Source organism: Vulpes lagopus, chromosome 3, assembly GCF_018345385.1.
Source record: "Vulpes lagopus strain Blue_001 chromosome 3, ASM1834538v1, whole genome shotgun sequence".
NCBI lineage: Eukaryota > Metazoa > Chordata > Mammalia > Carnivora > Canidae > Vulpes > Vulpes lagopus.
The window spans coordinates 136411328-136429418 of NC_054826.1; the positions used below are offsets into that span (position 1 = coordinate 136411328).

The following is an 18091-nucleotide window of genomic DNA, read 5'->3' on the forward strand; positions in this document are numbered from 1 at the left end:
ATACTAATTTAACATCTATCAAATATTTACCTTTTGTACTCCACTTGTTCCAGCTTTTCAAGTATGCTAATTTCACATTTCTAATATTCAATATCGATAGTGCATGTAATCAATCTATCATGCCAATGATTATACAAAATGAATGTATTTTTCTTATAATGTTAAATTTGAGATTTGTTAGAAATAAGTGTATTAGCATATTTTCTGATCGGTTTTGCTTGCTTTCTTGCTTTAATTGTCATAGTTTTTCCTACAATATTGGTAGAAACTTTTTATTTAAAGTATCTCAAACTGTTGACCTCTAAAAGAAGATAATTAATGCCAACATGTTTGAATCTACATGTTATTTGAAGTATATTTCAGAGTAGAAAAATTATAAAATATCAGATAGCTTATACTAAAATCTATTTTAAATTTTATCATTGAATAAGTCATAATAACATGGTACAAGATTGTATACAAGATACAATAGTTTAAAGAACATCCAATTCTTATTTAGGTCACTTATCATTCTAGAAACTTGCAATTCTTCAGTAATCAGGCACTCTTTCTAGCATATAGCTATTACACCTGTGTTAATCATCTGTTACTTACAGGTAGCTTGTGCAAATGAATATTGTGGTTTAATATATTTATCCAGGAGAGCTTGCCTGAGTTTGGTCTACTTTATTTTCTAGATTGCTTTGAGAGGTCCACCTGGCCCAATGGGTCTAACTGGAAGACCGGGTCCTGTGGTAGGTTACTTAATAAGATCATGTTGTTTAAATCCACATATTAGTAGTTTCTTGTGCAACTTTAGCCAAGCATTGTTCATATTTACAGCTAATGAAAATAGGATACATATGCCTACTTATGCTTGATTTTGTTTCCATTTTAAGTCTATTTCAATTCAGAACTCAGTGAGTTTCAATGAAAAAGTATCAATGATGAATTTTCAAATCGAATAAATACAATGAAAAATATAATTGTTACATATCTATTAATTTTTCAAATTATAAATATAATTTATTTACATAACATTCCAAGTTATTAAAATTCAATTTGATATTAAATTATTGAGACTTAAGTTAAATAGGATTTTCATTAAAGAAGAAAACTATTTGAGGTCAGTTAAATTATTCCATAATCTAGGGAGCAAGCAGGATGCTTGGCTTAAACTTCAGTTTGCCTTCAATATTCCACAAAGTGCTTCAGATATTAGAGAAATTAATTTGTCTTTTGGAGACTTTTGGAAAATGACAGTGTTTTATTTTTCCATGCAAGCTTGCTAACAAGCTAATATTTTCCAAGTGGTTTTTAAAAAATATCTTCAAATATTTTGAAAGTTTTACCAAATGTTAAACAGTGTAGCAATTCACCAAAAAAAAAAAAAAAAAAAACCCCAAAGAATCCTTTTAAATCACATTTTTTCTTAAGAAAAAGTAGGAGTAGGAGGTAAGAGTCCAACCTTGTTTATGATTGATTTTAGAATTGAGTAAAAATTTCTATTTTAAGTGTTTGTTTTTCTATAGAAAAAGTTATTCCTCTTACTCTTTGATATTTTATATGCTTTCGATACATTTATTGAAATAATGATGTTTATAGAAACTATTACTATTAACATTAAAATCTTGTGTTTTATTTACTGAGTAAACACAGCAAAACAGTTTTATTCAAGTTTGAATCGTTAATAGTCTTCTAATTATTTAATCTGTTTTACGGATCTTATTAGGGTGATAAATCATTTTCTTCCTGTATTTTATTCAAGGATTTGTTATGTAGTTTACATACATTTATGGTACTCCTAACTCAGTCTCAAAAGTTTGGACATCTTGCATATTTTGAAGGGGTATACAACTCAATGGTATGGGCTCATGCAAAACATATGTTCTGGCAAAATAATAAGAAACATGGAAGAGTTTGTGTTACTTAACAAAGGAAAGAATGGAGTTAATATTTAATTCTTAGTTATAACTCATATTTATACAACTGAGGAAAATCATCAGCATGCTAATGTTTTATAAATCTGAGGGCAGAAGAATTATCTGTATGTTTTATTAAAAATAGTTCCTGGGCTCCAAACTTGAGATTCCAATGATGCAATTCAGGGTTGGATGTGGCAAACTATATTTTTAATGAACGCACCACCTGATTCCTATGGTCACGCCTGCTTGGTAAATACCATAATATGTTACTTAATTTAAAAATATCACTCCAGGATCCCCTAAAACTCCATTTTCCAAAGGAATTTTCCTATGCATCATCCTGACAAGCATAAGCCTAGTCGATCTGTAGAGGGTCAGGGCAGCGATGAGCAGAAGCAACAGAAGCATGTTCCATCAGCAGTTTGTGTTTTCACCAGTCTTTGAGGGTCAGTCATTCTCAGCGTGTTGGCAAGGAGCAAAAATTGGCAAACGTGCACACGTTTTTAATGTCATACGTTGGATTCAAGATTATTTGATTTCAATCCTTAAGTCTTTGCTATAGGAACTTTTAGCTACCTTAAATATTAAAAGTAGGTGTTGAGAGAAAAACATCATATTGCTTCTTTTCACCATTTCTCTTCTATTATCTCTTTCTCCAAAATGTCAAATTATGATAGATTTTCAAATATCTGTTCATTCTAGAATCTAAAACTATTTTATATAAAAGGAACAAAATCTACATCAATATATTCAGATACAAACATATACATTCTTCCAATGAAAAATTCCTTATTCAGTTGTTTTCTCCAATTGCTTTTCTAGACAAATGGAGGCCTATATTATAAAATGTACAGGAAATGTAGAAAATATTGTGGTTATTTATTTTATTCTGTTACTGTCAATTATGAGATGATAATTTTTAAAGTGTTTGGACAGAGTAATTATAATTTGTTGAGTAGGTAGTGCTATATAGAGAGAATGTAATGCAGTAAATTAATTAAAAACAAATTGACTGTCCTATAATTGTTTTCAATTCAGTGATTATAATCTGATTTAATATAGAACCCTAGGTTTTCTCTTGAAAAAATTTAGTTGCAAGAAATCTTAATTAAAAACGTGAAGGCTATTCTTCAATTTTCAAGGTTAGAATATTCATGTTACTTGATTTTCCATATTTCTTAGGAGTCAGATTAATAGTTATTTTCCTTTAGAGCCACCAGGAGGCTCTAGATAGCTAACATTTCCAGACTTAGCACAATTTTTTTTTTTTGTATAATGATTCAATGCACCATCATTTGAATGTGTATCGATTTAAATAAACCAGAAACTTCTTAAACACCCAAAGTATACTTCTTCTGTTTGAAGTAATTATTATCACCATGTTCAATTTTAATGTCCTAAAGCTTTTTAGGGGAATGAACAGCCTAGTATTTATTTTAAAACTCACAACACTTTATAAAGTGATTTTATATTTTTTCCTGTTAATGTGCCAGGTTTTTATGGCACTTTTTGAATTATGTAAACATTTGTAAGAGATTTTTGTCATAAGGACTTATTCTTGTGGGAAATAAACAAACCACTTTGGGGAAAAATGCTTTGACATTATTTCAGGACAATTAAAATGATAGTTGTAGCATCTGTTCTTGACATTTTATTGCTATAGAATTCAGTGTCTGAGAAATTTCTGAGTATTAGAACAACAATATTTTGCCACGTCCTTGCTGTATAAATGGATTCAATGTATACCTGACTCAGTAAAAATATGTTGCCTCTAGTACTACATCACTGTATAATAATAAATAATGCCTTGTATATCATCATAAGTACTGCAATGGTATACAGTAAAGAAAATTTCAATGTGATTTGATGAAATTGGCTTCTGTGTAGTTATGTGTAAAATAGAGACTTTTAAATATAGTTTACCCCCTGGAATACAATAAATCTGAGAAGAGATGTATTTCAAAGGACTTGAAAATCTTATTGTATTAAAATTATACTAATTTGATGAAATATATTTTTAATAGTGTTTAACTATTTCATGTGAAAATGGTAAGATTAAAGTAGTTAGGGAATTATTACTCAGTTAAATCATTATATTCTTACTTTTTCTCTACAGGGGGGGCCTGGTTCATCTGGTGCCAAAGGTGAGAGTGGTGACCCAGGTCCTCAGGTAAAAACAATAGTCTATTTTACTTCTTTTATTTTTGACTTCATTTTATCTTGTAGAGGTAATTGAAGTATCTGCCATCTGTTTTATGAGTAAAGAAATTACTTACATTACTTTTAAGTTCATATCACCTCCTTCAATTGAAAAATCTCTACTGACCAGTTGACTGCCAACGACTTGACTAATTTAAACAATATTAAAAGAAGATAATAAGCTAGGATGGGAAAGGCTTGATAGTAATAGGCCTTTAGAATATTAAATTGGCTTGAAATTGTACAGAGCAGAGCAGAACTACTGCAATGGTACTTTTTAGTGGCCCTGCTTCAAACCCACGATATTTTCTGTGGAGAGTGAATTTAGCATATACTTTCAGAAAACAATATTTAACATACTTAAAAGTAGCTAATTTTAAGCATTTTGTAGAACTAGAAAATTATCAGAATTGAGAAGAGCTGAGCTGAAATTTTTTAAAAAGATTTTAGATTATATTTACATGGTACCGAATTTAAAGTATTATGTTTTCTTGAACGATAATAAGTAGAAACATTCAACATAAGAACATTGTGAAGTATGCTTATTCTAGAAAATAGTAAAGATGTGACATTTAAAAAATACATTAATTTATCGATTTAAGATTTTAATTATGTATTTTAGAGAGAGAGAGAGAATGCCAGCAGGGAGAGGGGTAGAGAGGGAATCTCAGACTGACTCTGCACTGAGCATGGAGCTCAATGCAGGGCTCTATTTCAGGACCCTGAGATTATGACCTGAGCCGAAATCAAGAGTCAGAAGCTTAACCAAATGAGCCACCCAGAAGCCCCTAAAAATAATTTATTTTTAAATGAAAATACTTACTGATATACTCAATAAATAGAAATTCAGATTGGCTACAGGAACTCTCAAGTGGCCAGTCACCGATTATTTTTTTTCTTTTTTAAAAATTGGTTTTATTTGGAGCATGTGGGTGGCTCAGTCAGTTAAGTGGCTGACTCTTGGTTTCAGCTCAGGTCATGATTTCAAAGTCTGGGATCGATTCCTGCAGGCAGCTCTTGCTCATCAAGGAGTCTGCTTGAGGATTCTCTTTCCCCTTCTGCTGCTCCTACTCTCTCTTTCTCTCAAATAAAATTAAATAAATCTTTAAAAAATAATACAATAAAATTGGGTTTATTTTTTCAAAATTACAAGGTGAAATTGAATTTAAAACCAATATGTATTATTTGTGATCACCACCATAATCATCAGGATAGAATGGTTCTATAACCTTAAATATTTCTTGGAGCCAACCCTTACAGTCATATCCTCCCCACCACCCCTAATACGTGAAAATCACTGATCTGTTCTTTATTATTACAGTTTTATCTTTTCAAGAAATCATGTATTATGTAACCTTTTGAGACTGATTTTTTCATTCACCATAATGCCTTGAGATTCATCGCAGTTGATGAGTGCATCAATAGTTCGTTCATTTTTATTGCTTAGTAGTACTCCTTTATACGGATACATCACAGTTTATTTTGGAATTAGAAAATAAATCAAAGAAAATTGAGAAACATAATTGGGTGATTCAAATTATGGCAGTCTTATCTTTCATTCTTGGTTAATATTGCTATGGATGGTTGGAAAGCATTGCAACTTAATTGAGAATTGCATAAAATTACTGAAATGTCACTATATGAAAATCTAGAGAGTTTAAGCTTTTGAAAAATTTATAATTTATTTCATCATCTCTTTACAAAATAGTTGAATTTAAAGACATTTTGTAGTAGTTGCCATGGATTTTGTGGTTTTCCTGGACTCAAGTCCAAAGAGATACAGTATTAGATGAAGCAGGATCATTTTCATTAAAACTGAGATTTTTGCTGCTAGTATTGCTCTTTGCCTTCCAGCTGGAGTACGGGGTAAAGTCATCATGCAAGAATAATTTTCTAAAAAAGCTATGGTCTTTAAACCCTGTTTATTAGAAAACTTTAATTTCATATTTCCATAATCAACATTGTACAGTGAAGATAAAAGTTATTTGTAATTTTGAATGCATGTTACATTTGCTACCACACTCCTTATATACATACTGTTTAACTTTAAAAAGGATATGGTTAATTAAATGTAAAGGCCTATGCAATGTTTATACTAGGACTACATATTTGATCTATTATTAGCTGTGTAATTTTATTTAAAAAAACATGTGTATCAATCCCCACATAAGACATTGTTTATTGACATAATATCACATTGCAGTACTTCAAGAAAGATGCATATTGAGAATGTTTCACCTTTAATATGATATGGCATGGTGCCAGGCAATAATTTGCATTAGAGATCCCAAATAATTCTCCAGCATTTTGTAGATGATAGAAAGATACATGTGCTAGGCACTATGCTGAGGTGTAGGGATATAATGGAGAAAAGGCTGATTTAGTCTAAAACCACAGCAGATCGCAATTTAGTGGGAAATTCAACTATGAAAAAAGGCAATTATAATTCATGTGATAAGTTGAATAAAAGAATAAATATGTAGAAGAGGATCTCTAAAAAATGAAGGGGAAGGGGAAGGAAAGAGGATTGGAAAGAAAAGACGAATGAGATGGATGGTTAAGAGTGTTTTCAGTCAAGGGAAATGTAAAACCCAAGATTTCGAGATCAAAATGAATAAGGATTTTTTTTAAAGATTAAAATATGACTTTCTTTTGTTTAAACGTAATCAGATCTCCATAAACTTAAGAAGATAATGTGGCCCTCTTTTTTTTGCGAGGAACCTTTTAGAAAAATTGATTTTCTTCTGCTTTATGTGTACTTTTATGTAAGAAATAATTTTCTTATGCCAAAACGTTTAAAGGAAAGCTAAAAACATAGAAATTTCTAAAACCATCTCAATGTGATTCAGTGCATTGACCAAAAATTCCATAAAATGAATAAATTTCGATGTTTTGATATAGGGCCCTCGTGGTGTTCAAGGTCCACCTGGTCCAACGGGAAAACCTGGAAAAAGGGTAGGACTGGTTTTCATTGTATATATTTATGATCTGAAATCATCAGTTACCTTGTTTCCTTTTACTTTGTGCCAATAGGAATCCTTTATACTTAGTCATGTTCTTGGCATTACCAGGGTCGTCCAGGTGCTGATGGAGGAAGAGGAATGCCAGGAGAACCTGGAGCAAAGGTCAGGAGCTTGTACATTTCTATATTTGGATCTTGTATGTTAGTTCACTCCTGAAAATTTTATATTTTATGACAGAGTTTCCTGTATGAATGAATCTTTCACATTTAAATTACAGTATATAATTAAATTGGGAATATGATGATGATGATGCTGATGATGATGATGATTATTATTTTACAGGGAGATCGGGGATTTGATGGACTTCCAGGTCTGCCAGGTGACAAAGGTCACAGGGTAAGATATACCATTCTGTTACTTTGCATATAGGGAAAATACAGGGATATTATTAAATATATTAAAATTGATAGGCTTTAAGAAGTCAAAAAAAGAAAATTAATTTAAATATTTATGAATCCAGTAATTTAGCAAAGTATTGCATCTACTACCTACTTTAAGAAAGATAAATAAAATTACACACAGTATCAATAGAAGTTCGTTATTTTTAGACATTAATCATGTAAATATAAATCCAGGTAGAATCTTTATGTACATGTATGTGGAAAATATTATATTTATAGAAAGCCAAGCATGGAGATTGCATTTTGCCTCTAATTTCTTGCCAATCACCTTAATTTTCCTCTTATAATTTGTCTATGGAACTATACTTAATAAAGGCCCCTTTAGACAGTCTGTCATTGCTCTAACAATATACTGGGCACTGTATTTTATTATCCTGTTCCATGGTGCCCAAAGATAGAGACACCACAAGCTATTTCTTGTGATAATATGAGTTTGCAGTGCAATGCAAGAGCTTATAATTTGCAAAAGCTAAACAAAGCACCATGCTGAACAGGAATCCAGTGGATATTTTTAGTGGGAAATTAAGCAAAGAGGCTGTCTCTCGGGCAAAGAACAGCTTTGGATCTTCACATTTCCCTTCTTCAGAAGTAAGAAATGAAGATAAGAGAAACTTTACACAAATAATATAAAAAGACAAGAGTAAAAGAAAAGAAAATACCAGAGATGTCAAGCAGGTATTTAGTATATACCTACCATATGTCAGGAGAAATACACAATTTTGTTTTTTAAAAAGTTAAAAATGTCTTTAGTTATCTTGAATTGTGCTGATTTATTTTTTTTTGAATTGTGCTGATTTATTATAAATCTCTTAGAAACAGAAAAAATTTAAGTTAAATTTAAATTACCAAAGTGTATCCCTGTTTAAGACAATCTTCAGTAAAATAATTTTCTAAATGATTTAATTTATATTAAGTGTCTGAAGATTATTTTAGGTATTTTGTTCAAACCTTTTTTTTAAATTGAAGGGACTTTTTTTTATAGCGTAGCAATATATAAAGTCATTTAATGTAAAATTATGATTTATCTCCGCAGTGTTCTGAGGAGGACAAAGAAAGTATAAGTTTTCCTGTCAAACTGGATAGCTATAGGAAACACTTCTAAAAATTCTGCCTTGTTTCATTTTCTAATCATATTTGTATTTATTTAATAGGGAGAACGGGGCCCCCAAGGCCCCCCTGGTCCTCCTGGAGAAGATGGAATGAGGGTATATTAAACTTCATTTATTTTAAGAAATATTTAAAATGAAAACATAAGAGAACAAAGTCATGTTGAATTGATGTGTTGTCTGCTTACACTTCCCTCCCGTTCCTCTTGTCAATTACAGGGAGAAGATGGAGAAATAGGACCACGGGGTCTTCCAGGTGAAGCTGTAAGCAACTTTCTTTCTTTCTCAATAATACCCTGTTTTGGAAGAATAGTGACTGGTGTTTTACATATAAAGTCAATGATAAACTCAGGTAATTATAAGCTAACTAACCAGGTAATTGTTATGGGAAACCATTTTAAAAGAAGAGCACATAGCACTTTTTGATATAGAGAAAGTCTTGGACAATTGAGAGGAAAGAAAAGTAGAATAGAATATTTTTTCAGGCAAAAAAAACTTAGTTTTTATTGCTGTGTCCTTGTTTTATTTGATTTTCTTATGTCAGATATAAGGATAAGATATGCTAGATTATTTTATTTTTTTCTACCGAATTATACAAATGAGGAAACTGAATTGGGAAAGTTTAGCTAAAGCTAGCTAATCAAAACTAGCCAGGCCAGACTCTAACCAGACTAGAGCCAGTCTTCTTAATTTCAGTCCTAGCCTGTCACATTACAGAGCCTGTCAACTCAAAGGCATAAGAGCTCAAGGGAGAGGCAGTAAATTACTGTACTCGTTTTTCTAAAGAAGGAAAAGAAGATGGAGCAGATGAAGGAGGGGGAAAAAAGAAGAGAAGAAATTAAGTTTAAAGAATAATAATTTTAAAAAATCTCTCAGAGAAATGGTTTGTATAATCTGCATATATAGTTTATCTAAACAGCAGTTTGTTTTTTTCTCTTCATGATATTGTCCCAAGAAGGAATTTACCTAGGGGCGCCTGAGTGGCTCAGTTGGTTAAGCATCTGCCTTTGGCTCAGGTCCTGATCCCAGGGTCCTGAGACTGAGCCCTGTGTGCCTTGGGTTCCCAGCTCCAGTGGAAAGTCTGCTTCTCCCTCCCTCTCTCTGAGCCTCCCCGCTGCTTGTGCTCTCCCGCTCAATCTCTCTCTCCCCTTCAATAAATAAAAATCTTAACAAAAAATTAAATAAATAAATAAATAAATAAATAATAAATAAATAAATAAAAATCTTTTTTAAAAAGAAAGGAATTCACCTAATACAAAACAAGAAAATCGGGATTTTTCTATATGATTGAATAATGAGATTTAATAATTTTCAGTGTTGCCATTTAAATCAGAAAATGACACAAAACTGACATAAAATATTAAGCTATTTCCCATTTTGAAAATTCCCCTACTGATTCATATGTAAATTTATAGAATCAAAGGTACACAGTTTATATGCTAAAACTACCTGTTATCCATTCTGGGTTTTAGATCAGTATAGACATGAGATATTTGTGTTACATAAAGATAGCATTTTAAACACAATTGGCAGCGTGTTAATAGAAGATGTACAGATATTTTTACTCTCAACTTTACATTAAAATCTCATTAGAGGAGGAAGTATATTTTGAGGGCATTTCTTATGAGGACATGCTATTTTTTTTTCCTTCTAGGGTCCACGAGGTTTGCTGGGACCAAGGGGGACTCCAGGACCTACAGGGCAGCCTGTATGTATTGCTGGAAATATTCAGAATTTTCTAGGGAAAGCTTGTTCAGACACTTTAAAGCTCAAGGCCAAGGCAGGATTCAGTAGACAGCTAGGTCTTTACTGCTTTATTAGGTTCTAATACATAATGATTCTGTCCATCGGTTAGATGGATTATTCTCCACTCTACCCCTTTCTTTGTTTTCTTTCCCTTTGAGTTTATCTACTTTATTATTTCATGTCAAATTTCCAGCACATAGTGGAAAATGCTGCCAGGTTGTCTCCAATGTGGACATGGAGAGGAAAGTATAGACCCTGCCTTTTTCCTCATCTCTAAATCCAAAAATGATTTTTAGATACCCTAGGCTAGTGGATGTCATGTTATTAGGTTGTTTTAATTTTCTGTTGTAGCATTTAAATTTCTAAACATCTCTCTATATATTTTTTTCTTTTTCTTTATTGAAGGGTATTGCAGGTGTTGATGGCCCCCCAGGACCAAAAGGAAACATGGTATGTAGAAAACATCTGTAACATAACTCATTTCTGCAGTCTAGGTATTAACCAACAACTTTTGTTGCTAAATCTAAAATAAAAATTTCTTGCAACGTTTTGCAAAGCCCATTAGCTTCTGCTAACATTAATGTTTTGCAAGATTTTCCAGATTCTCCATAGGGAAACTGATTTGGGGACTGTTTTTCAATTGAGAAGATGAAAAAAAATATGTGAAATAGCTCTATTAAAGACTCTTTATATTTTTCTCTGGCAGGGTCCCCAAGGGGAGCCTGGACCTCCAGGTCAGCAAGGGAATCCAGGACCTCAGGTAAGTCTAAGCCGCCACAGCTCCTTTGAGGTAATGAGGTAAGATGCTATCTTTTCATGAGAAAACTGACAGCCTCAAAATTTTCTGTGTAGGATTAAAAATGTTTGCAATGCGACGGTAGGAAGATAATTTTTTTTTAATTTGAGCAAATTTGCAGAGGCCCCTTTTTTGTCCAAGAATAAAATGAGTCATTCAGTGTTCATGGAATGCCAGGACGAATAGCCACACCTGCAGAAGGGTTCTGAATAGGATCACATTACAGTCACCCTGCCAAAAGAGTAGCCTGTGTAAAATGCCTCATAGTGTTCCAAAACTTTCTGGGAAATGTGGGGAATGTATATAGATTCTCATAACTCATTTCTTGTGAAATAGAAGGTTATTTTTCTGTTTTGAAAATGTATTCTTGTGATGTGATTCCTGACATTTGAAATAAATTCTTTTAAAATAGGGTCTTCCTGGTCCACAAGGTCCAATCGGTCCTCCTGGCGAGAAAGTAAGTCACTCTCTTGTTCTGGCAATGTCTGCTCACCAGTTCTGGGTTGTCAGCCTTAGGCAGAAGCGAGGTCTGCCTTCTGTTTTTGATAAGATGGCTCAGCACATAAGGAATTAATCTGGAGTAAAACCTTGAGAGTACAGTGTGTAGGGGAAGTCATTCATAAATGATAAGATTTCACATAGTGCCATTTGGATAGCTTCCAAATGTGACATTCTCAGCTATATTAATTTTAGAAATGTACTGTTATGAATGAATGTTTTCTCTTCATTTTGGTTCTCCTTTTCTTTCTCATTATTTAAAAAAATGTCATTAGGTTTGCTTGTAACAAAGGGTTTCTAGCAAGATCTGATTAAGGGAAATTGTGAAGTTATCATTCCCACCATTTTTCATGTATGAATGGCAAAGGATGTTCTTGTTAATATCTCAGTGTCTGTATCAAAACAAGAATAAATCTTTAATTAAAGAGATGTCTTTCTCCCTGATATCTTCGTCCAGATTCCTTAAGTAATAGTTTCTGTCCTCTGTAGTTACTGTACAATATTAGCTGGTTCATTTTCAATATCTCTTCCTGTTATTTTCATTGATTTCTATGAAGGTATAATTTAAAAAATAAGCAATTTTATTGGGGTATAATTTTGCATCATAAAATTTCACTCATTTTAAGTGTACTGCTCAATGATTTTTAATAAATTTACAGAGTTGTGCCACAATAAATTTTTTTAGAAGATTTATACCACCCCAGAAAAAAATCTTATGTTGATTTGTACTCCCTGTACCACCCACAGATTTAGACAACCACTAATCTTCTTCTCTCTGTTGATATACCTTTTCTGGATATTAGAAGGAAATACATGAAAGCATTTAAAATATGAATTTAATCATATAAATGAATATATAATATGTGACCTTTGTGTCTGGCTTCTTTCATTTGGCATAAAGTTTTCAGGTTTACTCACATGGCAGCATACATCAACACTTTTGCTCCTTTTTATTGCATTTCATTAATGAAATATGCCACTTTTTGTTTACTTATTTAGCAGCTGATGGACTTACGTGTTTGCTCTTTTGAGCTGTTATGAAAGTGCTGCTATGAATATTTGCATAGAGGTCTTTGGACATATTTTGAATTTTTTAGGGTAGCACATAGAAGTGGAATATCTGGTTTTATGATGAATTTAATGCTGAATATTTGAAGAAGCTTCTAACCAGTTTTCCAAAGTAGTTGCACCATTATTTCCTTCCTATCAACAAGGTATGAGGATTCTGGTTTCTCCAGATCTTCATGAATGTTGGCTTTTCTTCTTGATTATGGTCATTCTTCTTAGTGTGAAATGGTATCTCACTGTGGTATTAATTTGCATGCCCGTAGTCACTAGTGACGTTGAGTATCTTCTCATGTGCTTATTGGCTATTTCTGTATCTTCTTTGGTAAAATATCTATTCAAATATTTTGGTAATATTCTGATTGAGTTATTTATTTTATTATTAGGTTGTGAGAGTTAACATCAAATTTAAGTAGCCTTTAAACTACTCTTTTGTGTGTATTATCTGTATGGTATGGTATTAGAGATCTATTGGAAAGTGCCCTTTGAAATAAAGATGTACCAAAAGCAATTTCAGATCTTTACTTTAGATCAGAAAAATTATCTTGGGCCTCTTTTGCCATACTTTAGATTAGTTCATTATGACCCTACTATATTCATACTATTATTTGAGCATAGGCCTATTAAATTTTCTACCATGAATTGGGTTCCTTTTTTTTTTTAACTTTTTTTTTAAGATTTTATTTATTCATTCATGAGACACATCACACACACACACACACACACACACACACACACACAGAGAGAAAGAGAGAGGCAGAGACACTGGCAGAGGGAGAAGCAGGCTCCACGCAGGGAGCCTGACACAGGACTCAATCCCGGGACTCAAGGATCAGGCCCAGGCTGAAGGCAGCGCTAAGCCGCTGAGTCACCGGGGCTGCCCATGCATTGGATTCCTAAAAGGAATTTTCTTAGGTAAACTAGTATATCTGAATTCCCTTTGTAAAGTCAAAGGTAAAATATGGGAACTGGTTCATTGTATTTGTAGTAAGAAGAGAGCACAATCTGTTTTTTCTCTAATCTGAACATATAAAGTTTGTGGGTTCAAAGATAGTCTGCTTTTATCAAAAGAAGAAAGGAACTCAAGAACATGAGAGAAGCATGTTCTATTTATATTGCATCTATGATGTATTTTTTATTTTACATCTATATTACTTTTCTTTATGATGTATTCATCATACATTTCTGTATGATGTATATGTGCTTTTATTTTACTTTTGATAAAATATTTTATAAAGTTTGTTAGTTAACTAAATTGGATAAAACAGCTATATTCTTTATCCTCACATTTTGATAACTTAAATATACTGAGCTTCCTGTTATTTGATTTATAATGTCAGACTTTACATCACTCATATATTAATTGCTTTAGAGAAAACAAATAGTATTATATAACTCTATGAGTTAAAAATGAAATAACAAGACACAAAATAAATATTAAAGGCAAGGACATTGAAGCATAGATATGGACCTAGGTTCATTTATACTGCAACTCTGTCACTTACTAACATTAGTTTGCCCAAACTCTTTAGATAATGATATTTCATGGAATTGTTTGAGACTTAAAATGGACTATATATCAAAAAAAAGGACTATCTATCTACCTATCTATAAATCACTATAATTCATAGAAACACAATACACAGTAATTTTCATTATTTTATTAAAATCTAAAAATAGGGGATCCCTGGGTGGCGCAGTGGTTTGGCGCCTGCCTTTGGCCCAGGGCGCGATCCTGGAGACCCGGGATCGAATCCCATGTCGGGCTTCCGGTACATGGAACCTGCTTCTCCCTCTGCCTGTGTCTCTGCCTCTCTCTCTCTGTGTGTGACTATCATAAATAAATAAAGAAAAAAAATATTTAAAAAAAATCTAAAAATATATGACATTCATTCAATTCAATTTTATTCCCACTCCTCCAGAGAAACAGCAAGTAGTTAAGAAAGAAGATAAAATATTATGCTATCATGGAACTTCCATTCTAAAACAGATGGACTGATTTTAACTTGTTTTTTTCCTCCAAATTTTTATTTAAATTCCAGCTAACTAATAAATAGTGCAGTATTAGTTTCAGGTGTAGAATTTAGTGATTGATCACTTACATACAACACCTGGTGCTCACCATGACATGTGCACTCCTTAATCCCCAGCAATGTGTTTAACCCATCCTCCACTCACCTTCTCTACAGTAATTATCAGTTTGTTCTCTATAGTTAAGGGTCTTTTCCTCAGCCTCTTTGTTTTTCCCCCATATTCATCTGTTTTGTTTCTTAAATTCCACAGATGGGTGAAATCATATGTTATTTGTCTTTCTCTTACTGAATGACTTATTTTGCTTAGCATAATACTCTCTAGCTGCATCCATATCATTGAAAAATGGCAAGATTTCATTCTTTTTTATGGCTAATATTCTAGTGTGTGTGTGTGTGTGTGTGTGTATGTGTGTGTGTGTGTGTGTGTATCTACTTTATCCATTCGTCTATGGACACTTGGGGCTCTTTCCATAATTTGGTTATTGTTGATAATACTGCTATAAACATTGGGTTCTTACAGATATGTCTCCTGAGGCAAGGGAAACAAAAGCAAAAATAAACTATTGGGATTTTATCAAAATAAAAAGCTTCTGCAACAGCAAAGAAAACAATAAACAAAACTAATAGGCAACCTACAGAATGGGAGAAGATATTTGCAAATGACATATTTAATAAAGGGTTAGAGTAAAAGATATATAAAGAACTTATCAAATACCAAAAAAAAAACAACCCACAAATAACCAGTTAAGAAATGGGCAGAAAACATGGATAGATATTTTTCCAAAGAAGACATACAGATGGCCAACAGACACATGAAAATATGCTCAACATTACTCATCATCAGGGAAATATAAATCAAAACTACAATGAGATACCACCTCACACCAGCCAGGATGATTAACTTAATTTTATAAAAAGTCATTTAATAGTTCAAGATTTTTAATATTCCTAGTCCCTTAAATATAGCAACAACAAAAAAAGCCATGTAGTAAAGACCATAAGTCATTGTCATATGAATATCACACGGCTGTTAAGAAAATTAATGCAATAGTTCTGCATTTGTGCTCTACATATTGTTTTGAAGAAATAAGACCATAGTCTTGAGAGCAGAAGATAATTTATGTGCCAGACACTGCCATTAAAAATATAGTGTTTTGCAATGGTTATTATATAATGTTAGATTACTTGACTGAAAATGACTTTGCAGAGGGGCAAATTGAAACATTTAGAACCTTTAAATGAGATGCACTTATTGTTTGATTTAAAGGTTATTTTGATTTTTTTTTGTTCTGTTGTTTAAGTTACATCTCTTGTAAATTCTAGATTATCAGTATATATGTATATATACAACACTTTTCCTAAATACTCTCTGAGAATGGAAATGGATATTGTGTCCAATATCTAGCCTCACATATATATCTTTTACCCTTCAATTGTTTTTAAATTCTGCCTAATTTCATCACTAGTAAGTAATAATTATTTGGACTCTGGAAGCTTGATAAATTAATTATTCTCAGAAGAATGTCCATCTTCCTATCAAGAAAGAGTTTACAAGAATTTGGTGCTCATTCTTACTTAGTTCCAATTTTACTAATGTCATGTTGAAAGATATTTGAAATCTTCTATGGTTAAAAAGAAATTGGAGTAATGGGTTGAATAAATACTTAGTGTTAATAGTTGCATATTAGGTTATGTCTTTGACATCAAAATATTGGATTTGTTTTCCTTTGTGTCCCATGAATAACTGTCACAATATAGCATATTTCTTAACATATTTTAATAATTAGTTATGTTTCATTGAAGTTACCATATAATTATTTGAATTAGCACTCCTTAATATCTTTGATGGAAATGTGCAGTGTTTACTTCTTCAATGGTATAAATCCATATATTCCTGACCTATACCGTTTTTCTTTTAATCTCTAAGCTCTAGTTTATTGGTACGCAAAAACTAATTTGTTTAATTTTTTAAAAAGATACATTTAGGACTACTAAGCAGGCCAAAGGTTTTTGACATATGTCAAATTTGGTTTTCATTTATCTCAATATAACATTTTCTACATACATTTAAAAGTCAGTTTGTTGCTTATAGATAAAAGCCAATGACTCATTAAGAATTTTATTAATAGTATATTCCTATGTAAAAGTCAGACTTTTCATTATTCTCATGTTTTAAAATAAAATATTCTTTTTCTCTATTTGATTAGGGACCACAAGGAAAACCAGGGCTTGCGGGACTTCCTGGTGCTGATGGGCCTCCTGTAAGTCATAGTTAGTCATCATTGAAATTTTGTATTATCTTCAAAAATAGATTTTACGTGTGTTTTAGAAGTGATTTTCTTAAGTCAGTAATAAAAACAAATTGAGCCAGTAATTAAACATTGACACCTCTAAAATACAATTTCATTATGTCATTTCCATATTGCAAAGTCTAAGGATCATGCAGTGGATAAACTCATTCTAGTACTCTGGTATCAGAATCTCAAGATCTTCCTACTTCCTCATGAACCATCAGATCCAGGCAAACAGATCCACTCACTTTTCTCTCAGCATTCTCAAAATGTCTTTATTTCTATACCTTTTCCTGTGGTCTTTTTTTTCTCCATAGAAACCAGTTCTCCATTCTCTCTTACTTTTCAAAGTATGTTTCCTGAAGGTTCAGAAGTAATTTCTCACCACAAGTAAATTTCCTCAAACATCTTCCATGAAAATTCCTCAACCTTCAGAGATTTTTACATTTTCTAGAAATATAGCAATGTTTATTGTACACCAGTGCATAATACATAATGTAATTATGTAATCTTTGCAGTTATTATTTTTAAAAATTTGTTATTTATTCTTCTCAAACTGCATAGATTTTTGAGCTAGAATACAAAATTTTGACTGGGTGTAATTGTGACAGAGTTATACATTTTTGTTTACTGACTCTCCATAATTTTATTATTAATGCTATTAGTATTTATGATCTTGGTATATTTTCAAATGTCCCATTCATATAGCTTAGCTGCCTTTTGAAGATGTATGTTTGATTGTTTGATCAATAAGCAAAATAGAAGTCAGACTGAAATAATTAACTTTCTGTAAGAACTATAATTAATACTGGGATTGAATTGTTAATGAAGGATCTGTATTGCTTTGTGTACTTTTCTCAAACTTACATATACATTATGTAGTTGCTGAAACTTATATCCATTAAATATAAGCTTATTATGTTTCCTTCCAAATGATCCAATTTTCAGTGTTGTTTAAAGCCATAAGCCCTGATTCAAAATGTTCAATATCTTTTGACACAATAGATTTGAAAAAAGGGGAACAATTTC

General features: G+C 32.0%; 1 protein-coding gene across 1 annotated transcript in view; it reads left to right on the top strand.

Moving 5' to 3' along the window:
* The window catches only part of COL11A1 (collagen type XI alpha 1 chain), a 197925-nt gene that overhangs the window by 78541 nt on the left and 101293 nt on the right, over positions 1–18091 (top strand). The window contains exons 14-25 of the mRNA XM_041746888.1: positions 678–734; positions 4021–4074; positions 7005–7058; positions 7175–7228; positions 7409–7462; positions 8679–8732; positions 8853–8897; positions 10288–10341; positions 10785–10829; positions 11086–11139; positions 11588–11632; positions 16979–17032. Coding sequence (XP_041602822.1) covers positions 678–734; positions 4021–4074; positions 7005–7058; positions 7175–7228; positions 7409–7462; positions 8679–8732; positions 8853–8897; positions 10288–10341; positions 10785–10829; positions 11086–11139; positions 11588–11632; positions 16979–17032 — 624 coding nt within the window. The remainder of the gene's footprint in view (positions 1–677; positions 735–4020; positions 4075–7004; positions 7059–7174; positions 7229–7408; positions 7463–8678; positions 8733–8852; positions 8898–10287; positions 10342–10784; positions 10830–11085; positions 11140–11587; positions 11633–16978; positions 17033–18091) is intronic.